The sequence below is a fragment of the Dunckerocampus dactyliophorus genome, chromosome 4 (genome assembly GCF_027744805.1).
Source record: "Dunckerocampus dactyliophorus isolate RoL2022-P2 chromosome 4, RoL_Ddac_1.1, whole genome shotgun sequence".
NCBI lineage: Eukaryota > Metazoa > Chordata > Actinopteri > Syngnathiformes > Syngnathidae > Dunckerocampus > Dunckerocampus dactyliophorus.
The window spans coordinates 26,514,830-26,539,916 of record NC_072822.1 but is presented as its reverse complement, the minus strand read 5'-3'; the positions used below and the strand labels follow the sequence as shown (position 1 = coordinate 26,539,916).

Below are 25,087 nucleotides of genomic sequence, written 5' to 3'. Positions count from 1 at the left end.
TAATAGCGCAGTGATTCTCAACTGGTGGGTCTTTCCCTGAGCAAAAAAAAAAAAAATTCGCCATGAATGCACCTCATGTTCTTTGTGCTATTCATTTGCTATGGCACCACAAGGTGAACGCCATGTTTATGGGTGACTTTGGAGGGGAAGGACATCGAGTGTGGCCTTGATGTGCCGTCAGTCCGACACACAGCTGCAGATATCTGCTGGAGAGGAGCGTGCCATAAAGAGGAGACAGTGACTCACCGCTTCAGCTCGTGTTGTGTTGAGTGGAGGACTTCCACCGACAATGAAGACTGCTTACATTTGAAAGTTAGCGCCCTGTTGAAAACAGTCCCTTTAAATATACGATTTTTAAGAAGTTGAAGTTGAAACATTTCCGCAATTTGGGTCAACACTTGCCATTGAGGGGTGGTGATGAATCCTGCAGCCAAACCAGTTGAGAACCACTGATGTAGAGGATATTTTACTGGTGTTTTTGCTGTAGGTCCTTAAAAACAGCAAAGCTCCTGTCATATAGCGGATCCCTGGCAAGCATTAACACAGGAACATTTAATTTGGGATTTTCTGACTTTGTATATGAAAATACTGGGTTATTCAAAAAGAATGAAACGGTTTCTTTGCACAATATTTGATTAAGGAAAAGCAATAGAAAACGTGTTCTACTCACAATCAAGTTTTATTTCCTGTCTTACATGTGTTCAGCGTGGCCGCCACCTGCAGCATGGGCAACGTCAATGTGATTAGAGGTTTCCTCCCAGATGCGGCTCAGCATATCTTGGACCACTGAGTTGATTGCTGTTGTTATTCAATGTTTAAGCGTCCCCGTGGCAGCCGTTCAAAACTTTGGACACTCCGCTTTCAAATGGTGACTGACTCATTCCATGACGATGCTTAAGAACTGAAGCAATGTAACATGAAATCGGTTCATTCTTTTAGAATTTTTTTTAGCCATTTACTGAAGTAAAAGTGTAAAGTGAATGGGTTGTACACAAAAGAGAAGTTCGGCCCTCTGTACTTATTTTTTCTGGCTCCCCGAACAATTGATATAGGAAGGAAGTAAGGATGGGATAATAGGATGAAACACTAAGTAACCAGAGGTTTCTGGTGTTAATATTACAGTAAGTCTTGACTTAAACTGTTGCTGTGACCGTAATCTGAAGGAACATAACACACTGCTATTGTTTGGGAAAGCAGCTGGTCAGTCCCTTGAAAGGTACTGAAATCGCACTGATTCAGACATATTACCCTTTTTCCACCAAATATGGAGTAACATTTAGTTCCTGGTAATTGTACTTCCTTGTACAAAATGGTTGCTGTGGACTATTGAGTTTTGCCCTTGCACAGCGGCGAGGTCCCAAGAACAAGACGGATGACATCGCAGAAGCAACATGCATGATTGGGCTGTACGAGTTTATTAAACACATCACCTGCCATTCAATGGACTCACATACAGTATTAATTGATGTTAGTGATGTTAGTGTAACGATCTGCTTGTGTTGTAATGTTGATGTTTAGAATTCCAGTGCTCGTGAATGCACCTTTTGGTTGATAACGAGGACGTGTTGTGTTGCTGATGTGGACAGAGTTGGAGAAATGTGTGTGTCCCTTTCTATACCTCCTTTTTTTGCAATTTAGCTGCAGTTTATCTGCATTGCCACAAAATTAATATTAAGTATTAATTTAGCACCAAAATCCAGCACCGCTTCGTTACGCATCCCTACTTGGGGTAATTACTGAAGTAGTGATCATTACATTTACTCAACGTTCCCGACGGCAAAAATACGCAAAAATATTTTCATCTGTTGCCATGTTACAGTGTAGAGTTTCAAGAGCCATTACCTGGCCTCGTGTGTTGCCTGCTTGGATATAAATAGTAAGATGACTATTAAGCTGGAAGCTTTGGTTCTTAGAATGACAGTGACAACAAATTACTCAGTGTACATAGTTTCCTTTGAGCAAGGCATTCGGTGCATAACAAGCCTTGGGCTTAATGTTGCTAACTGACTTCTGACCCCTTTGCACAGGCTATATTAAATCATCCCTGACATCTTACATCAAGTTACTCAAAGAGGTCAGTCTATTGCCAAAGTCCTTGATTCAAATCCTACATAATAGCTTGTCATGTAAACTGTCCGAGGCTCAGCTCTGACTCACTTCAGGCTCAACTTGAAGTAAAAAAATCTCATAATTTGCTGTGACTTGAAGTCCTTGCTCACAGTCGTTGGACTTGTAAGACCATCAGACATCAGTAGGATTTGGGTGAGTTGAACTTGTTAAGATAATTGTGATGTTTTGCTGCACAGAACTCCTTCAGGTTAACCAATGTAACCATCCATGAAGACAGGAAGAGCAAGCACTTTTATTCCATTTGTCAAGTAGAATTTAGGTTTTTCTCTTTAGGCATTTAATGGTGATAACAGCTTGTTTTTCACATGACTGCACTACCGGGGCAATGGACATTGTTACATTGCAGCTGATCAGGGCTCATTAAAGCCCCGAGAGCTCACTGCCTGCTGCATACTGCTGGCTGGCTTGCATTTTAAAAGCCAAACTTGTGTTTTATAGGCCGCGTCACTATTAGCGCACTTTGCCTGCATTTAATGGCGCTAGCATCAGTCACTTTTAAAAAGAAGTATTTCTCAGTGCAGTGTTCTTTTTGTCTGAAGGAGAGTTGCACGCCACACGTCACATGTTTTTATGTGAAAATTTTTTTTTATGTAAAAAATGTTCGGAATTATTTGATGTTGATTGCATAACATTTTTGACAATTTACTGATTTGAGCTTCAATCAGTTAAATGGAATACATTTAATCACATTGCATCATAATTCTATGCTACTGAGGAGAGTTTGCTACAAATTCTATTATGGAATTTTGTATTCAAATGAAATAACTCGAGATGCTTGAGAATGACTTACATATGGATATTGTCCAGCAGTTTACTACCATTACAACTGATGCCGATAAAAGCAAATAATGCTGTGTAATGAGCACATTGTGCTTCTTTTCCTGTGATGCCATCGGGTGCACTTCACAAATGAACACTTTTTGTGTAAAATCAGCCAAATACAGTAATCACTTTCCATTTCGCACTTCAAATTTTGCGGCTTCACTCTATCATGGTTTTTCAAAAATATATCAATTGATAAATCGTGCTGTTTCGTGATTGAATGCTGCCTATTATTAGTCCAAAAATATGCATATTTTTGGACTAATTTTTGGACTTTCAGCAAATTTTACGTTTTTTGCCTAAATAAAATTTCTGGATGCACCAGTATATTAGCCGCACCCACCAAATTTAAAGAGAAAAAAGATTTGTATATAATTTTGGATAAGATTTATAAATTATTATATATATATGTATACATAAGCCACGCCTGTCTATAAGCTGCAGGTGACCACGTCGTAACATAGGCTATTTAGTACACAGAAATATTTTACATAGAAAGATTTTCTTAACTTTTGGTTAAATAAATGCTTTTTTCCAAACAGTGCCAAACAGTGCTTATAATATGGCTAATAATATTAGCCTACCAGAAAAGTCATTCATCGCCGTCCTCATCCTCTTCCTGGGAACTAAAAGCACTAAAGTCTTCTTCACAATTGAACAGCCTCATAATTTCTTTGTCACACACTTTGTCAGTCTCTCTCCCTTTCGCTGTCGCTCTCAGCGTCTTTCGTCTCAAGGCAAATTAACCCTTTAGCTTGAGTTGTCCTCGGACATGCCGACTTTGTTATTCAACTCAAGGTGTGAGCACAGCGTATCACAACAACAGTCACCTTTTATATGACGTCATCCATGCTCCCCACTTTCCAGGCATGACCAATCGATCAATGCTAAATCAAACTGTTACAATAGTGACGGTTGGTGATCCGAGCAGTCCAAACAGAAGCTGTAATAATTCTACACTTGATCCAACTTACTTAAGATTTGTCAAATCAAAACACAATCACAGCGTAAGACTTCATAACAGGATAATAGTGTCCACTTCACTGCTTCCTTAAGCTGCACTCTAAGCATCATGGGAAATGTAGTTTTAGTCATAAATTAGCCGCATCACTGTACAAGCCACAGGGTTCAAAGCGTGACAAAAAACACCAGTAATTACGGTAAGCATAAAAATGGCGAAAGGAGCTAAAATACAAATAATAATGTTATTGTATGTTAATGTCATATTACATAATACATTTTGTCTCAACAAAATAGTACAAATTAAAAAACAAAATAAAAAATCATGACCAATTGTCAACTAAAATGACGTGTTCTATTTTTTCTCCTTTTACTTTTATAGCATAGGATAGTAATCCTATCCCTTCCCACAAAGTTTATTATAATGTTTTGTGGTGTTTTCCTCAGAGGTATCCCCCAGCATTGTACGGAGCTCTCCAGACACATCTCCCATAACCTCCCCACGACAGCGACGTGACTCGGACCGCTACTGCCAACTATGCAACGCTTGGTTCAACAATCCCGGCATGGCTCAACAACATTATGATGGCAAAAAGCACAAGAAAAACGCTGCCCGAGCAGACCTTCTGGAGCAACTGGGGAAGACTCTGGACATGGGTGAGATGAAAGGTATGAAAGCTTGACCAATATTATGTAGAATGACTACTTGTACAAGAAAAATTGAAAATGGATAAATTGATGGAGTTTTGTTGTTTTAATGCAAACTGAATCCATCAATCCCAATCCGTCCATCAACGTGGCATATCCCAAACACCATCCCACCCCAAACCACCCTACCCAAACACCCCTGAGAACACAGTAATACAGGAAAAAACGCGCGGAGCTGATCAATGTCAGTCATCGCTTGGGGTGCATACAGCCCCAGTCAGGAAACACTTGAACTAGGGTAAAAATAAAATCCCCAAATGAAAGATACATTTTGCTTAAGAACCATCAATTAAATTGAATAGAAATTGATTAAAATTGTAAGTAATAATTATACAAGTAAACTAAGTAAACTGTAATGCACAGCTAAGCTAAAACCATCATTATAACAAATACATTTAATTAAAATGGATAAGTATAGACATTTTGAATGAGTTAAAAACTAAATTAACAACTGGATCTTGAGTCTCCTCTTAAACTAACCAGGCTTTCTGCAGCTCTTATGTCGTCTGGCAGGCTATTCCACCGACATGGGTCATAAAAAATGAACTCACCGTGGGCATTTGTTCCAACTCTGGGAATGATTAAAAGGCCGGTACCAGAGAACCTCAGGGTCCGTAAGGGTTTATGGTACTAGCAAATTTGATAAATAAGAAGCACCAAGACTATAAACTACTAAAAATACCTAAAAATCGATCCTGAAACGCACTGGGACAAATACATAGATGATGTATTCCTTTGGTTTTAAATTGTGAATCCTATTTTTTGGAAGAGCAGAAAGCTGTATGGTGATCAATACAACTGGAGATAAGAGCACGCATCGACATGTCTTTTTGCTCGAGAGAGAAACTCTTGCAGAATCCTTAAGATGGTTAAATCCAGTTTAAATCCTCTGATGTGTTTAATATGTGGAATAAAACCAAGCTCAGAGTTTAAAATAACGTCCATGTTGTTTTTGTTGTGATTGTGTTTCAGTAAAATATGTGTGCTGTCTTGGTTGAGTACAGTAGTTCCTCCGGTTTCAACTATTCCTATTTGCATTGCTGGACTTGAAGTGGCCACAGTATTATACAGTATATAACACGAATTGCACAACCATCACTAAGGGTGCCAAATTCAGACTTGGAACACTAATAGTAACAATAATTTAAGTGTGTATGACTAGAAACAACACCACATTAAAACGATTACACCCTGTCTGTACAAAATAACATCTTAAAACAACATAAGACAGCTCACTATTGAAACAACCACAACAACCACCAAAGCAACCATAATACTGCAAAGTCTGCATTGTCTCGGCCATGCTATAAAAACCAAAGTGAGTCCATACTTTTGGATCTTAACAATGCTACCGGATCTTTCCATTTAACTTCACCGGCTAGTTATGTGCGTTTATTTGTTTTTGCATCTTCTTTCATTTCTTCTTCTTCTGTGGTTTCCGCCCAATTTTATTTTGTTCTGGCAAGGAGCTCCTTCTATTTGTGTGTCTCATGACACCTCTAATGTCCACATAAAAAAATGAAAACGCAACCACAGCTGGCTGGCACATAATATTGGTATGTTCCAGTCCTGGCACTGAGCGCGGGGGGAACCGGGATAAAAGGCATGCAGACCGCTTACTTATGAGCCTGGATTATTGGACATGGCCTGTCATGTTTGCAACTTGTGTGTGCACCAATGATACATGTGAGCGTGCTACATTCACCACTTATGTTGCTTAAAAGGACAAGAGGGTTTTAAGAGCGGTTTTAATACTTTCAATATCAAGAAAGATACAAGTGTTGAAAATATCTGGATAAATAATAGCAAAGGTACAAAGTTGTGGGGCGGGGTACTTGTCCTGTTCGGCTTAAAGTCAGCTTTGAGTTTTGGATTTTGGTGACAAATTGAGTTTGTGATGCCTGCAATAGAGGAAGAAAGAACTCATGCTCATAAGGTCTGTGGTAAGGTCATAAGGTCCACTCCCTTTGGGGTATGAGACAAAAAATTCTCACAAGAATGCCAAGGTCATTTCCACAGCAGTACACAAACACTAACTTCTGGTCACGTGACAGCGATGGGGTGGTGACATTGTTCTCAGAATGTAGTGCTTTGCTTGTCCACACGGCAATGACAAGGCGGCGTTGTCAGATTTTCCCACTCTGGAAGACGTTTTTAAAAAATCAATGCACCCAAAATGCCGTTGCCATGTGGATGATAAAATGCTTTACCGTTTGACCTGAAAACATTCCCAAGTGGACAAACCCTTAATTATAAAATACAGTTCGGACATTAGTTGGTCCTGGGTCATCAGGAGCCACGGCAATGTAAAGCCGAATATCATTAGCATAACTGTGATGTGAAGTTTCCAAGCGGCAGCATGTACACATTAAACATTTTGGACCTAAAATTGAGCCTTGAGGGACACCGTAATCCATTTCATTCTGTTTAATAGAATATTGTGGTCTACTACATCAAAACACAGACTAAATTTGACGGCACCGGCACCAAGGTGTAGGAGATGGTGGTGGGCTTCTAGATGGATGACAGTTGAGAAGCTGAGAGGGTACCCACTGGGTCGTTGTTGGTGGTGAAGGCAGCAGGCCGCCTGCGTGCAGTGTTGCATTTCAGGGCAGCTGTGAGAACAAGCACAGTGAGCAAGTTGTAGGGGGTGGGGGGTCTCATGTGCTCATCTCTTCATCCGAGCGCCCGTTTCGTGAACCACCTCCCACAGCGCCAGGTGCGCTGCGGTGGAAGAGTTCAGGTTCTATGGCGCTCTCTCCCTGACTTGCCCGCTGCTCCGTATGATTCCACGGCATGGTTTCACATATTTCTCCTCAGTTCCTCTCTCCTACAGCCTCCACAGGGTTGACGTAGTAGCTGTTCATCCTCTGTGGCACCCACAGCTACTTTGTCGGTACGTCGATGGAACTAACTGCATGATAGAGAGGCCTGTAGAAAGATGGTTGCTCTATTTAGGAAGGTAGACTGGAGACTAAATGGACCTAACTGCATGGTGAAAAACAATACTGGGAGCTAGCCATCCAATTCCAAGCATTCCAGTAGTTAAATGGAGAGTCTCAATAAATACATCTAAAATAATTGACGATGGCAAAGCCAGGATAAACATCAGATCCATGTGACATTAATTTGGGACTTTTATGATTACTATACTACACCATACTTCTGAACTACTACTAATCGTTTAAATATGTAAACGTTGGGCATCTATCTCTTGGTGAATGGTCGTTTGTCTATATGTGCCCTGTGATTGGCTGGTGACCAGTCCAGGGTATGCCCTGCCTCTCGCCCGAAGTCAGCTGGGATAGGCTCCATGCTCCATCCTCTTTCCATGTTGATGCAGACCAAAGCACAGCAAAAGAGCATGAAGATCATAGTTCACCACATGTTACCACAGCTTGTCACCACTTGTTATGTTTACCCTGCGCTCTTCAACGGACTGACCTCGAGTCACTCAAGAATCAACCAGTATTTAACAGCTTGTTACTTTCACGGACAGTCAACATGGATTTCTAAACTGATTCTTACTTTTCTAAGTTGGCTTCAGATGGTTGAAGGCTTCAAACCAGTTGGTATTAGTTTCCTTTCATTCTTTATCATGATTTTGCCATTTCGACGCTCCTACTCTTTAGTCAAAGGCTTTCTTTTCTCTGAGCTATGCCCTTGATGCAAGGATGTTTGCATGTTTTTAGTATTTATGGGTACATATTATCTCCATTCAGCAATGAGGCTAATTAATTCTGTAGTGACTATCAATTAGTAATGAAGTGGCAAATCATCCCATCTGGCATTCACCAACATAGTGTATTGGACTGAATTAAGAGTGCAGTGGGAGGCAGACCTCTTTGAAGCAGGCAAAGAAGTGATGCAGAGGAGGTGGTGGCTGCCGCCAGTGCACTCTTCCATGCTACCTCTGCTCATTTTCTGTTTGCCACTTTGATCTCCTTTTTATCTTTCTTTCTGGACTACCTGATGCTGCTCTTCCCTCTTTCTGACCCTCAGCATCATCCTCTCAGACTGTGAAGACGTACATGTGATGTAATATTCAGTAGTTTTATGAGAAGGTTCCACCACCCTGGAATGTGATGCATTGCTGTGGTGTACATACTTTGAATTGGACAGACATGAAAGGGGTGAAGACGCTGCTCATATCTACATGAAGCGCACGTTCCTTCTGTCTGACATGGAACAGGGTGATGGAACAGCCCTATTCTTCGACAAACATCTGAGCAACTTTTGGTTAGGTTCTTCGCTTTTTCACAAGTTGGGAAAGTGTTTTGGAGCCAACAATTGCAGATTCAAAGATTATCAATTCAAACAATTCTGTTATTTGACTGTGTGACCACTTTGCCAAGTTCTGGAAGAAAACCCATTCTGTCAACTTTGGATAAAGGGAAAATAGTTATGATGTTCAGGAACAACTAAGGAACCACCAATCCTGCATTGAAGAGGACTGTTCTACTTAAGTGAAGCCAGCTTTGCATCATGATGGACTGACAGGGTGCTGACCAAGAAAGACGTCCATGCTCCAAAGTTGACACTGTCAAGCTTGACTGGATAAGTCGGAGACTTCCTGGACAAAGGTTTTATGGTCAGACGAGACAAAAATTGAGCCATTTGACCATAATGACAAAACGTTTGGAGGCGTCAAAGTGAGGCTTTGAGCGGCTACGTCTTAGTTCTTCTTAAAACTCATGCTAGCGCGGCGTTGGGCCCACTAGGGTGACCAGATGTCTACAGCTCGTGCGGTCGGGGCCTCCTCCAGCATCAGCTGAATCTGCTGGAGATCGTAGTTGTCAACATCGGACGAATGGGTACGCAGACGGCCATGAAGACGTCTCCAGCCAGCTGATGACAGAAACTTTATAATGACTCAGTTGGGGTGGTCAGTGGGGAGTGCGGAGGATATGTTCTTACCCAGCGCCGTGTTCTTTGGAGGATGTTGAGCTGGTTTGTTCTTCAGAGGAGCTCCTCAATAGAGACATGGTAGTGCCACTGCACACTCTCCATGGTTGTAAGGGAGCGGAACTCGAAGCTATGTAACCAAGAAGCCATGGTCCTGCAGAATGGCCAGGTCAGCAGCTATGTGGCTGAAATAATTGGGTGTTCCAATAGGACAAGGATCCCAAACACATAGAAGTTTGTGTTGGAATGAATAAAGCATGTGATGGCTTATTTCTTCTCTTTAGCCTTTCTTCCCAGTTCTTGGACCGTGATGCTATCGAAGAAGTAGTCAACGAGTATCTTCAATGAGAAAGATTGTGGAAAGAGCACAGAATGAAAGTATACAGAGCATATTTAGCAGTTGGAAAGTGAAAAGTGAGAGTTAAGCTGGTGCGAGTGAGAACAATGTATCTATTGTGTGTCTCCCTGTAATGTTCCATCAGTCATATCTAAGTGTGGCGCAACTGTATAATATATACTGTAGCAAGCAGTTTAAAATTATCGTCTGGAAATACTATGCAAAAGTAAGTGACAAAGACCCGAATTCAGTCGAATTAAGCATAACACATTTTGACACTAATGGCCACATTTAGGTAATAAAAACATTAACTGTGCATGTCTTGCTCCAGGCACACTCCACCGTCCTCTCTGATTGACCTTTCACACCTCAGTGTACAACCTGACTCATTAGTTGCTAAGAGGGCCATAGAAGACAGAGCAGAGCTCCTCTTTTTTCCTGTCCGAGGTCTGCAGCCCCAACAGAAACAGCTCATATTTTATAAACAAAACCACCCACTTTTCTCTGCCCTCAGTGGCTGGGGACTAATGCAATGACATGTGACAACCTGTACGCCCTACAGCTCTGTCTAGCTTTTGATTTAGACGTGATAGCGGTCCTGTGTAGTCGCTTGCGAGACAATAAAATGCATACTTACATTCACCGGTCAGTGGTATCAGTCTGGAAACTTATGTTGTCGGTACAGACGCTCAACATTGGCTTTTTACAGATATGCTATATGTTCAGCACTTCATTCCTGATACCGATATTATTGTTGTGTGAAGCACGTTGTCACTTGCTTATCACTATCGGCAGGAAAAACTATGCATATTATTGGACATCCCTAGTTGTAGGTTTTTTTCAGTTTTACAGACCCTGTTGTTTTTTCTGACGCATGCTAGTTACTTGGTGTTATTTATCCTCTAGCAGGACCGTGATGCAGACAATCAGAACCCGGTTTGTTTCAAAAGAGCAGACAACACAGTACTGACAAGTCAAGAAGACACCATTAACAAAACATGTGGAATGGAAACCTATTACGAGGAGAGCCACAGTCAGGTCAAAACAGCGGCTCTACTCTGAGTGTCTCTGAATGACCGAGATCCTGTAAGCGTGAGTCCAGCCACCCTGCGGAGGAAGCTCATTCTGGCTGCTTGTATCTTGAGCTTTCCGTCACTATCCAAAGCTTGTGACCAAAGATGAGGGTGCGAACGTACAGTAGATTGAAATAAATGCTTTGACTTCAGAAAAAGCTCTCTAGTACTTAGGTCTTGGGAATTAAAGAAAATAAAATAGAATCATGAATATTGACCATGTATCCCGTTAGATATGTCTTTATGGGAGCTCAGGTGCGCTTCAGGGTGGCTTAGCTTCCATTGACTCACACGTAAGTTGAACCCTGAACATGGGTAAATACAGTCAACTAAATAGATAATAGGATGGATAAGGGTATTGCCCGCCTGGTGCCCCTACTTAATTCAGTCTGAAGAACTCGCTGCCAAAAAGATCAAACTTACCTGGATCATTTTTCCAAGCGTGCATGGTTACATGAACTCAGATAATAATATACGTCCATCCATTTATCATTTATACTGCTTATTCTGTTCAAGGCGACAGAGGGACTGGTGTCCCGGCTCAGGCACACACAGGACTGACACACAGAGACAGATAACACACACACAAGCACACCGATTGCGCCAAAAAGACTTCACGCCTGTACAGAAACAGAACTGACAAGATTGGGCACCAACACGTAAATTAAGATAAGATATGCCTTTATTAGTCCCACAAGGGGAAATTCCAGATTTACAGCAGCAAAATTGCAAGAGTGCACAATATTAGATACAAAAGCGCACAAGAGCAGAGAAAATGCAAAATCAAGGTAATACAAATCAAAAATATATACGCTATTTACAGCAAACATCAACAAACAGAACAACAAGTAATAAGACTTACATATCATCAAAAAGGCTTTGTATTGATCTTTGCAGCTTTGGGTTACTGCAGTTGTGTTGTTTGTGTGTAGCTGAGACATTCTAATAATGTCTGGCTTTTTGTTTCATGTCTGATTTGTAGCCACATATGGTTGAAGACTGATATGTATCCCACTGATAGACGATTCCATGTGTTTTTTTTCTTTTTCCTTCTGACATTTCCATGATGCATCCATCCATTTTCTATGCCACTTCTCCTTATTGGGGTCACGGGGGTATGTTGGACTTCGGGCGACAGGCGGGATACACCCTGGACTGGTCGCCAGGGCACATATAGACAAACAACCATTCACACTCACATTCATGCCTACGGACAATTTAGAGTCACCAATTCGCCCAAGGGAGAACTGAACCCATGGAGAAAACTCACGCACGCACGCAAACTCCACACAGAAATGCCCAAGGGAGAATCGAACCCAGGTCTTCCCGATCTCCAGACTGTGACTGTGTGGCCAGCATGCTAACCACTAGACATGCGGTTGCCATTGCCATGATGCGTATCAGAAATACGTTGTATTGGCTGGGATGCAGAACTCAGATTCAATGAATTTACTTGTTGTATTGGAACACGGAATTTGTATAGCAGGGGTCTCCAACAAGCTTGCCACCTGATTTCGACTCGCTCACCACAGAGTTAAAGGATATTTGCTTCAACTCTTAATACTTTTATTGTTCAATTCTCAAGTTCAATCTCTATTTGTTGACAAATTACCACAAAATACCATAAAGACAGCGACCACACCGAGTGGAGATGTGCTTTGTGAATAAAGTACCATTTAAATGTTGCCAGATGTATAGTATGATATGGTTTTGTCATGGCATTTATTTTCTCTAGCCCTTCCTCCTGGTTCTTTGGGCTGCGTTGCTATCTGAGAAATAGTGAATGATCACAAAATGTACAAAGTTTTCAAACTGTGTTAAAAAAAAAAAAGGAGCAATATATTTGGTGACAGCGCTGGACTCAGAACCCAGAATGAAGGTATACAGACTCATATAGTAGTTGCCACACCCCTCTAGAAAGTGAAACTTAAGCCCCTGTGTATGAATTGAGCAATAGTTTATTGGTGATAATCAATACATTTATTCATTTACAAATTAAATCCGTGTTGACAGTTTGTGCTATAGTAGGAATTTTCACAGAAATGCTCTGAGGACTCGTAAATTAATATTTTTTCTCCGTTTTTTTTGCTTGTCTGGATCACCCACAGTCTGGGGCACTTGGGGGATCACACCTGGGCCACATGTGGCCCGCGGGCCGCTAATTGACAAGGCCTGGAATGCGACCCTTTTATCCATTTTGCTTCTTTAAACCGTCCACTTTTCCTTCCAGGCCATCAATTTGTTAACAAAGTGATGTATCTTCCTTCACTCTTCAATTCCTCACTGTTATCATGCTGTTTATCTGTTTTGCTGTTGAGATCCCTCCTCATGTCACTTGACATCACCATTGTCTTCCGTATTGTACCTGGTTCCTGGCTCTCTTCCACGTCGTCCTCCTGTAACAAATAGAAAAATAAAAAATGGATGTTGCCAGTGATATTCATGAAATAAATAAATAGTGAAATGAATAGGTGCTTGAACGCAGGGCAAAGATTTTTGGCAAACAGAAACATTTCATCATCAAAATAGTACAATTCAATTACTTAGAATGGTTTGAGCAAATTAAAGTCAATAGTGTAAAATAGAAAAACTAAAGCAAAATTACTACAGTGGAACCTTGGTTAGCATCATTAATCTGTTTTAGAAGGTCTGACTCTCACCGAAACATCCATTTTCTATGTGGCTTATCCTCATTAGCGTCACGGGGGTATGCTGGAGCCTATCCCAGCTGACTTCGGGCGAGAGGCGGGATACACCCTGGACTGGTCGCCAGCCAATGGCAGGGCACATATAGACAAACAACCATTCACACTCACATTCATACCTATGGACAATTTAGAGTCTCCAATTAACCTAACATGCATGTTTTTGGAATGTGGGAGGAAACCGGAGTACCCGGAGAAAACCCACGCACGCATGGGAAGAACAGGCAAACTCCACACAGAGATGCCCAACGGAGATTCGAACCCAGGTCTTCTCCTGACTGTGTGGCCAACATGCTAACCACCAGGCCACCGTGCGGCCATCTCACCGAAACATACTTGAATTGAATGTAAACCCAATTAATCCGTTACAGAAAGCAAACTTTTATAGTTTTACAATTAGAGTTTTACATGCCGAAAAGAATTCTAAATGCATTTAAGTTATGAATGAAAGGGATAAATAAACATTTAAAGTTACTTTTACCTTCAGTGAAGACGTGATTGTTGCCAAAGACACAATGTGGCAGCGAGATTAAAACACCACCTTTGTGTTTGCTATGAGTTATTCCTTGAATTCACGTGTCCACTTTTCTTTTGATCTTGGTGACAAAATAATCCAAAATGGAGCCAAAGAAAGTTGCAAGTACCGGCTTTATGATAAAGAAGTTGAGAAACACTATTGAATTTAAGAAATAACAAGGTGGTGTCCGTGTTGATCTTGCTGCCACATCGTGTCTTCGCCAACAAGAAGTCTTAAGTGAAAGTAAAAGTACGCTTAAATGTTAATTATCCCTTTCATTCATCATTTCGATTGATTTATGCATGTAAAACTATAAAAACGTGTTTTGTGTTAACATTTTTGAGACTTGTGGCCTAACTGTTAATTTTTTAAATGTATTTTACAATGAATGTTTTGTCACGTTTTGGTATACTTATGAACGTAAATCCACAGAAAGTGAAAATGCATGCAAATATTTGAAGATAAGGTGAATTTCTAGTGTGTTTGTGCACTTCCAGGTCTGAAACGGAGCTATACTTGTGACGTGTGCAGCGTGACATTGAACTCGGTGGCGCAGTACCATGCGCATCTGCAGGGCTCAAAGCACCAAAACAAGTGAGACGATCACGCCACTGTGGGCTGCGGCAGCACGTTTAAGTATTGATGCTGATGCATGTAATGCTAAACACTACTTCTCATTTTGGCATGAAAAACGGTTGTTCTCCTTGCTTTCATCTGTGTCCTTGAAACCCCCTGCTCCCCAAGAAGGCCTGTGCATTTTAGATACGGTGCGTTTCACGCCGCATGCATAAATTATGACAATATTGTGGAAAGAGGCAATGCTGAGACTGAAATTTTAGATGTGCTCATTTTGCTCGGGGCATCGTGGTGCTGCTCATTTAAATTCAGGCGCTTTGCAATTTTGTTTGGAAGAAAAATGAAGGCGTTTGCCATTTTCATGTGGAAATTTGAATTTTATTCAAAATTCGATATTTGCAAAAGGTCTTCAAAGCATGCAAAGGGATCTTTTGCTACCAACAGCACCAGTTTACATCAATTGATCACACGTATTGTGTAAACCAGGGGTGTCCACATTTTTTCCCTCTAAGGGCCACATACTGAAAAATGAAAGGATGCAAGGGTCACTTGGGTATTTTGTAAACCGACACATTTTTTCTTTAATATTTAAACTCTATGCTACAAAAATGACATTATTTTTCCTCATAATATTCTGAGTTTATTCTCGTAAACCTGAGTTTTTTTCTCATTAGAATATGACTTTTTTATTTTAGTATTTTGACTTTATTCTCAGAAAATGACAGCTGTTTTTCCATTTCTGCTGTTGTTGTAATTTTCCAACTATATCAACTTTCTTCTTGTAAATTTTCTTCTTGTAATGACGACTCTATTCTCGGAATATTTTGACATTATTCTCCTAACGTTATAACTTTTTTCCACAATCAAATTTTCCAAAAATTACCACTTGATTCATTGTTTTGTCTCTCATAATACTATGACTTAAAAAAAAAAAAAAAACTTTAATATTTCAATGTTATGCTACTAAAATGATGTTATTTTTCTTCATGATATTATGTTATTCTTGTAAAATTACAACTTTTTTCTTTTTTAATATTTTGACTTTATTCTTGTAAAATTATTTGTGATTTTTTTCCCCCCATTTTTGCTGTTGTAGTTTTTTTGTTTGGTTTTTTTTAGGTTTCTTGTGGGGTCAATTAAAAAAAACAGTCGCCGTCCGCATGTAGCCCACGGGCCACACTTTGGACACCCCTGGATGAAACTTTCTTGATGCAGAGAGAAGCTTTGAATCTCCCACTAGCATATGTTCTTTGTTCAGGTGTGCGCTGTACCAACACATTAACAAAGAACATTATTTTGTGTTCTTGCACAAGGCGTCTGCCCGATTGGGTGTTCACAGATGCATACATTATCTCCCTATCTCTCTCTCACACACACACACACACACACACACACACACACACATTTCTTTAAACATGTTCAGATTTTGCATTTGCATTTCATCTCAGTATCTTATATAATATAAAAAATGATCCCTTTTTCAAGGTGGTGCCCCAAGGTGATTTCATGAAAATGAAATACCAGTCTTCGATTATTATTATTAATTGTGCAGTGGAACCTTGGTTAGCGTCATTCATCTGTTCCAGAAAGTCCGACTCTAACCAAAACATACGTTAACCCGTAGGTTCCCAAAGCGGGGCACGTGTACACCCGGGGTTACGCCGATTGTAATAGGGGGTACGTGAATAAAAATGAAAAGCAATTAGCGCCTAACACTCTCAATTACAAGTGCACTTGAACGCCTCATGGTGTAATGGAGAACGGAGCAGAAAGCAGGTAGGCGACAGCACACGATGTCGTTCATCGCTCTGTGTGCATCATGTGAACAAATCAGTAAGTTTGATGATGATTTTGTGTATTAATAGTGTTTCATCTCAAAGATTTTATTTATATTGGTGTTCCAATCCTGTCACTGTGGTGGGGCTTTATCGTTGGTTGTATGTTTTGTTGTCCTTCAGATACTGCTTTATTGTGATTGTTAAACTTTCCCCTTCAATTTGGTCATAAATTATTATGCAGATTTAAACCACAGCCATCATCAGTGGACAAAAAAAAGTGATGCTCACATTCAAACGGAAGAATGCCAACAACAAACTGGAATAAAAGATATGCAGGATGATTATGTATCTATTTATCAGTGCTCATGTGAAACGTTATCAAGATGTAACCGTGCAACATACACATTTTGACCCAGAACTACTTTCAAATCCATTAGCCAATTAACTATGTTCAATATTTGTAAAAGATATGTTGGATTTTTACTTACACCCTGGACTGGTCGAAAATGAATACTAATTACTACTAATTAGTAGTTTGATGATTCGTGTTCAATATTTCAAGTTAATTAACGTCAAAAGATGTGTGTTCTTAAGTGTGCAGGAGTAGGGGTACATGGCCTCGGGTCAAACGTCTGAAGGGGGACGTCACTGTAAAAAGTATGGCAACCACTGCTCTAACCGGGTCCATTTTTCCCCTAAGAAATATGGTAAATCCAACTATTTTGTTCTAGAAAGGCAAAAATATTTACACAAAACATGTTCTTATAGTTGTACAATTATAGTTTTACATGCATGAAACCATTCAAAATGCATAACAAGACATATAAATGATGAATGAAAGGGACAGCTGAACATTTAAGGTTACTTTTACCTTCACTGAAGACATGATTGTTGACAAAGACACGATGTGGCAGCGAGATCACCGGAGACACCGCCTTCTTGTTTGCTCTGAGCTATTTCTTGAATTCAACAGTGTTTCTCACCTTCTTTATCAAAATGCTCTTTCAACTTGCTTTAGCTCCATTTTGGGTTAATTTTGTAGCCGTGATCAAAAGAAAACCGGAGACTTGTGGCGCAACTGTTTTTGTCAGCAAAGAAGTACAGCGTCAACCGTTGATGACATCATAGACGGGCGATGTCGCTGACTCCCGGTAAAAAATACACTAAGAACACAGCAGGACTCACGCAGTGTATTAATAATACGAGAAGACATTTGCCGCATTGTACGGTAACCAAAAAATGTACACAAACCAAGGCTAAACCTGGGTTTAGATGTTCTATCTTTACCAAAACATACACTATCCAGGACTTACGCTAAGGATCCACAGTATTTGATCTTCTAATCCTAAATGATTCCCCCGGTGCCCCACGGGGCGTTAATTTAACATGGAACAACTGAAAGAAATATGTAAATCCTCAAGTGTTCAGCAAACAATTTGTGTCATTTAATTGATGTTTGTCCAGGAATGAATTGTTCCTGAGAGGCAGTTTATCGTTGCACACATCCTTGGGGATGCTGGCATCGGAAGACGTGACATGCCGTTTAACAGCTCCGTGCTGCAGCCACGCATGCATGCACTGCTTGTTTGAGCCACGGGGTTTCAATGCACATCTGCTCTTGCTGTGTCTCTGTCACACACACACACACACACACACACATACATACATACATACATTCATACACATAAACATGCGCAGACCTTAAGCAGGCGCTCACACGGAATTCAAACCACACGCGACACCCCCAAGCCAACACTTGCTTCACAACCAGCCTGACCAACCTCACCCAAGTCGCCCACATCAAGTCCACTGGTCTTGTAGGTCATTTACTTAATTCATGTTAACACAGATGCTATAACCTTTATCTGCTCTGATGATCCAGTATCCTACTGTATATACAGTCACAACACAACTGAACACAAACTGCACTTTTTAAATCAAGCCTTTTATTATGAATTATGGTAATGAATTATTACCTACCTACTTTTCACACAGGGCCATGGAGGTTTGGACTTTTTTTCTCCCTTCATCATAAAAAGTTTGATTTAAAAACTGCAGTTTGTGTTCAGTGGTGTTGTCGTTGACTAATGTTTAAATTAGTTTGATGATCTGAAACATTTAAGTGTGACAAACTTACGAAAAAACAACAAATCAGGAAGGGGGCAAACCATTTTTCAAACCACTTGCTGAGAAAACTTTTGCGTCTCACAGCACACATTGAAGGACCGCCAGACGGAGTGCGAAATCTCATCGCTTGACGAAAAAACATTATCCGTGAAACATAATTCCTGGCATGAACGTGTAAACGGTGATGCATGTATGCAGTACATTTTACCTGTTTTATTATGCATTTATAAATTATTACTAACTCATGGTGAATGAGATCTGTGTTCTACGAGAAAAAAACGCTCTATTTTTTTGAGAAAATTCTGTTTTTTTTACATAAAATGAATCACACCTGCGGGATCCTCTGTATACAATATATAAAATACAATGTATAATACGTACGGTTAGTAATGTCATCATCTTGGCATGGTGTGTGTGGTCAGATACTTTTGTCTTGTCAGTCCTGTCACTGTGGAATAAAAACCTGGTCCACATTCAAAGTTGTGGTTCTTCTTCTACTCTGCTGCACAGATCTACTGGCAGTTTGATGCGTAGGATTCATGTTACTCCCATAACACACGATTACAAATCCACTGGCAATTAAAGCTGCAAGCGGGATTGAATGGCTCCAGCATGGGCACGCAATCAGTGAGGTGTGCTGGACCATTGTGGACAATAACACAGGGACTCCAGGACGCGAGTATCTCGGGGTTCAAAGAAATCGGGGTCAGAAAGTCAGCACTGCTAAAGAGTTTTAGCGACATCCTTTTGGAGAACATGTCATTTTAATGCCACTTAACCTAATGGCCGTTTTTGATAGAGTGGGCTTGAGTAGTTTTCTGAAACGGAACTCACTGGTTAACGGGTCTCCATTAACTTGTGGACCAACTCACCCCTGCTACCGCTAGCTACATTAAAAACGAAACCAGTTAACCAAATTGTGTAACTGTTACTCTAACTGTAAATGTGAACGCAGTAGATCTGCTCCTTGCCGCAAATCAACTCTCCTTTCCCCTTCCTGTCCGTGGTGCACCACAGACTCGACAAAACCAAGGATTCACTCGCGCAGACTGCGAGTTTCCCCAACTCACGGGTGCTCGACGAAGACTGGAGAGTACTTGACGAAAACTCGAATTTTATGGACTCTCTTGGGAGTTGCTGCTCATGTGTACTACGACGAGTGAATCGAGTACCCGATACACTTCAGTGAGTGATACGAGTAAAAAGAATCGGGATTCCCATCACTACAGTGCACCACTAGCCAGTACATTTTCCCCTGCAAATTTGCAGAATTTTGTTCAAAAGTTTATTGGGGGTTTTTTTCTCAAAAAATTGGATTTTTTTCTCATTCACTCTAATTTGGTAGTAATTTATAAATACGTGATAATACAGGTGAAATGTACAGCACACATGTACCACTGTTAGAAGCCCACAAATTGTTCATGTTTATGTCTTTATGCTTCACTAATGTTTTTCCCACAACCATTGAGGTTTCCCACTTTGTTCGGCGGTCCTCGAACGCATCAAAGCTGTGTACTGTGAGACAAAAAGTTTGTTTGGCGATGGAAGCATTATCATTCAATAAGCGTGTGAGGCACATTTAGGGTTTAAACCTGGATTGTGTTGTGAGTAAACAATGGCAAGTGAAGAGAGAAGAAGAGGGTTCTGGAGCTGAATGTAAACCAGGGTGGCCAAACAGAGTGCCACATACTAAAAATGAAAGGATACTCAGCTTTGTGATATACTGTAGGTGAAAAAGGGTATTATTAGTATGAACTTCGGGTTTTGCTCTTTTTCCGCCATTTTCCAAATACATAAACTTCCTTGTTAAATAATCTTTGTAGATTTTCTCGTAATATTCTGACTTTATTCCCATATGAATGACTTTTTCTCCAAAGTAATTGTCCCAAAAATGACAACAAATATTGCTTATTTTTTATTATATTATGGCTTGTAAAAAAATAACATATTTTTTGTTTAATATTGCAACTCTATGCTACAAAAATGACAATGTTTTTCCTCATAATATAATTTATTCACTTTTTTTCTTGTTACAATGTCAGTTTTTTCTCTCAATATTTTTTGGATTCTCTTCAAATTACATTTTTTTCTTAGTTTTTTTTTTTTATTTTCCAACTATTTCAACTTCAGTTCTTACATATTTTTTTCCCGTAATTCTGACTTTATTCTCATAACATTCAAACTTTTTTTCCAGCAACCTCATTTTCCAAAAATGTCGACTTTATTCATTGTTTTTCTCGTTTGTTTCTCATAGTATTACAGCTTTATAAAACAATGTGTGAGGGTTTGTATGACAGTTGTCTGGATCCCAGTATGCAGAGGCGTACACGAGTTATGAGAGAAAGAGTCTTTAATACTGGTGTAAACAGCTCAGGAACAAAAAACTACGATGCCACGGAAAAGAAAAGGGCATCGCGGAAAAATGGAATAAGATATACTGTAACTGAAAAATATACCAAAGCTGGTCAGGCGGAGCTACCACAAAGCCGTGAGGAAAAACCAGGCGGGACTGGATGGCCGACGGCAGCAGCACGGATCTTGGCTTGGAGGTTCTGCCACGAGGAATCACCGAGTGCCATCCAGTCGCCACAGGTGAGCTTAAAAAAGGAGTGACCGACAATGAGGCACAGCTGTGCCTGTTCTGTAGCTCCGCCCAACTAGAGATCACCTGGGTCTGTGTGATGACACAAAAGCAGAAAATGAACAAGGGAAAGGAAATAAGCCACAAATAATAACCTGTACCCAAAATGTAAAACTAGTGTCTACGCCAGGCGTGACAGTATTCCCCCCCCTCATTCAATGGACGCCCCCTGGTGGACCACCTGGTTTGTCTGGGAACCTACGGTAAAAATCAGAAATGAGGTTATTGTCGAGAATAAGCGGCCGGGATATCCATGAACGGTCTTCGGGACCATAACCCTCCCAGTCCACCAGAAACTGCACACCCCTGCCTCGTCTCCTGGCGTCCAGGATCTCCTTGACGGTGTAGGCAAGATGACCATCCACAAGCCGGGGAGGTGGGGGGGTCGCCAATGGGGGGCTCAGAGTACTGGAGACCACTGGCTTCAGACGGGAAACATGGTGGACCGGATGAATCTTGAGAGAAGGGGGAAGTTTTAGGCGAGCCGTCACCGGATTGATCATCCGCTCTACCTCATAGGGACCAATAAATCTGGGCGCTAGCTTCTTAGTCTCTCCTGCCAGGGAGACATCCCGAGATGACAGCCATACCTTCTGGCCGGGCTTGTAGGTGGGGGCTGGTTTGCGGTGGCGGTTGGCGAGCCTCTGATTACGCTTGGCCGTACGGGATAGAGCGGCCCTGGTACTGCGCCAGACGCGATGGGCACGGCGAAGGAATGCGGCCAGCGAGGGTACAGTGCAATCGGCCTCTTGGGAGGGAAAAATGGGGGGCTGAAAGCCGTGCACCACATGAAAGGGGGAAAGGCCTGTCGCAGAACAAATGAGGGTGTTGTGGGCGTACTCTACCCATGGGAGATACGTGGACCACGAAGAAGGACGCTGCTGGCACACACACCTCAGTGCTGCCCCCAAGTCCTGGTTGGCGCGCTCCGATTGTCCGTTGGATTGGGGATGGTAGCCAGATGATAAACTTGCAGATGCACCCAGAGACTTGCAAAAGGCTTTCCATGTGGCAGAGGAAAATTGAGGGCCCCTGTCCGACACCACGTCCTGAGGGATGCCGTGAAGGCGCACCACATGCTGAATGAGTAACTTGGCTGTCTCTATGGAGGAAGGGAGCTTGCGGAGGGGTATGAAGTGTGTGAACTTGGAAAATCTATCCACAATAGTGAGTATAACAGTGAATCCTCTTGAGGAGGGCAGACCGGTGACAAAATCCAAAGAGATGTGAGACCAAGGGCGAGACGGGATAGGGAGGGGGTGGAGCAGTCCTGCTGGCGCCTGATGGGACGACTTGCCTCGTGCACAGTTGTAGCAAGCCGCCACAAAGCTCTTGGTGTCCGCATGAAGGGTTGGCCACCAAAAACGTTGAGCGACAAGAAACGCCGTACGTCGGGCCCCTGGGTGACAAGCGATCTTAGAGCAATGAGCCCAGACCAGGACCTCTGAGCGAAGGGGTCTTGGGACAAAGAGGCGGCCAGGCGGACAACCACTTTGAGGAGGAGAATCCTTGGAGGCTTCTGCCACCCGTCTCTCGATCTCCCACCGCAGGGCCCCCAGAATCCGAGACTGGGGGAGGATAGTCTCTGACTTCGGCTCCTCCACTGCCGGGGAATACATCCTGGATAATGCATCAGGTTTGCCATTGAGGGAACCAGGGCGGAACGTGATGCAAAAATCAAACCTCGTGAGGAAGAGGGCCCACCGCGCTTGGCGAGGGTTAAGGCGCTGGGCAGAACGGATGTAGGAGAGGTTACGATGGTCCGTGTAAATCACAAAGGGGTGAGCCGCCCCCTCCAGCCAATGTCTCCACTCTTGGAGAGCGAGTATGACTGCCAGAAGTTCTCGGTTGCCAATGTCATAATTCCTCTCTGCTGGTGAGAGGCGTCGAGAGAAAAAGGCACAGGGGTGCAGTTTCTGATCCGCTGTGGACCGCTGGGAGAGCACGGCCCCGACTCCGGTGTCAGATGCATCTACCTCAACAAAAAAGGGGAGAGTAGGGTTAGGATGAACAAGCACCGGAGCGGAAATAAAAAAATGTTTAAGGCGCCGAAAGGCTCGGTCTGCCTCCAGCGACCAACAAAAGGGAACTTTAGATGATGTGAGCTTATTCAGAGGTTCCGCCACCTTGCTGAAATCCCGTATAAAACGCCGGTAAAAATTGGCAAAACCCAGGAACCTCTGCAACAGCTTCCTTGATGTAGGAATGGGCCAGAGGGCCACAGCCTGGATCTTGGCTGGGTCAGGTCTGAGTTGCCCTTTTTCCACAATGAAACCCAAAAACGACACCGAAGACATGTGAAAAGTACACTTCTGGGGTTTAACGTACAACTTATTCTCTAGCAGTCTTTGAAGGACTATACTGACGTGCTGCCTGTGTTGTTGCGTGGAACGAGAAAAAATAAGGATGTCGTCTAAATAAACAAACACGAACCGGCCGATCATATCACGAAGAACGTCATTGATCAGACACTGAAACACCGCAGGAGCATTAGTGAGACCGAAGGGCATGACGCAATACTCAAAATGCCCTAACGGTGTGTTGAAGGCAGTCTTCCATTCATCCCCTCTCCGTACCCGCACCAAATGATAGGCATTGCGTAGGTCGAGCTTAGTAAATATGACCGCGTCATGAAGCGGCGTAAAAGCGGAATCGATGAGGGGCAGAGGATATTTATTACGGACCGTAATTTTATTGAGGGCGCGGAAATCTATACACGGACGTAGAGTACCGTCTTTCTTTTTAACGAAGAAGAACCCAGCTGCAAGCGGAGAGGAAGAAGGACGGATATGACCCGCAGCCAGGGAGGATGAGATATATTCCTCCAGTGCATGTTGTTCAGGTTGTGAAATATTGTACAAACGGGAGGAGGGGAGAGGAGATCCCGGCAACAAATCAATGGCGCAGTCGTATGGACGATGGGGGGGAAGAGAAAATGCTTTGATCTTGCAAAAAACCTCACTAATATGATGGTATTCTCTGGGTACAGATGACATATCGGGAGGAGTACAGGTGGAAGGTTTAACAGCACTGACAGGGGAAGAGGCAGCCCGGAGACAATGACTATGACAAAAGGTGGACCAATTAGAAATTTTAAGAATAGACCAATCTATAGTAGGATTATGCCGCTGCAGCCAGGGCAACCCAAGCACCAACGGGGCTGAACGAGACGGAATAACAAAAAACTTAATTACCTCGTGGTGGTTACCCGCAAGCAGCAACGAGACCGCGTGTGTCTGGTGGGAAATACTCGCCAGGTGGCGCCCATCAAGAGAACGGACATTCTTAACATTATCCATCTTAGAAACTGGAATATTCATAGAATTAATCAGTCCACAATCAATAAAATTTTCATCAGCCCCCGAGTCAATAAGTGCCCGTACAGGACACGTTCCCCCCGGCCAAGAAAGAGTACCTTCTATTTGGAGACGTCCCACCATGGATGACGAAGCCGAGGCCTGAGTGAGAGGGAGGGGTCCTCCTCCCCTAGGCGTATCCCCAGTGGACGACGAACGACGTCTTGTGGGCCGGGCTGGGCAGGTTGCGATGTTGTGGCCCGCCTCCCCGCAGTAGAGGCATAGGTGCAACCTTCGGCGACGGCTCCTCTCCGCCGCCGACAGACGACTACCTCCGAGTTGCATGGGCACCACCCCCTCGGCGTCTTCTAGTGGCGTTCCGGCGCTGGAGGGTGGAAGCAGCGGGTTCGAACGAAGACCAAGCTGTGGAGCCGAATCAAGCCGGGGTGGTGGAAGAGGCTCCGCCTTCCGCTGTGCGCTGCGCTCCCGCAGGCGGTTGTCGAGGCGGATGG

The 25,087-nt window shown here is 42.4% G+C and overlaps 1 protein-coding gene across 4 annotated transcripts in view; it reads left to right on the top strand.

The window, feature by feature from the left end:
* zmat4a (zinc finger, matrin-type 4a) overlaps window positions 1-25,087 on the top strand; it is a 106,228-nt gene that overhangs the window by 65,436 nt on the left and 15,705 nt on the right. For 2 of the 4 annotated variants that reach the window (XM_054772744.1, XM_054772745.1), the window contains exon 5: window positions 4,360-4,581. In XM_054772744.1, coding sequence (XP_054628719.1) covers window positions 4,360-4,581 — 222 coding nt within the window. Of the gene's footprint in view, window positions 1-4,359; window positions 4,582-14,654; window positions 14,752-25,087 lie in introns of all 4 variants that reach the window. The other 2 variants (XM_054772743.1, XM_054772741.1) reach the window with 2 other exon arrangements.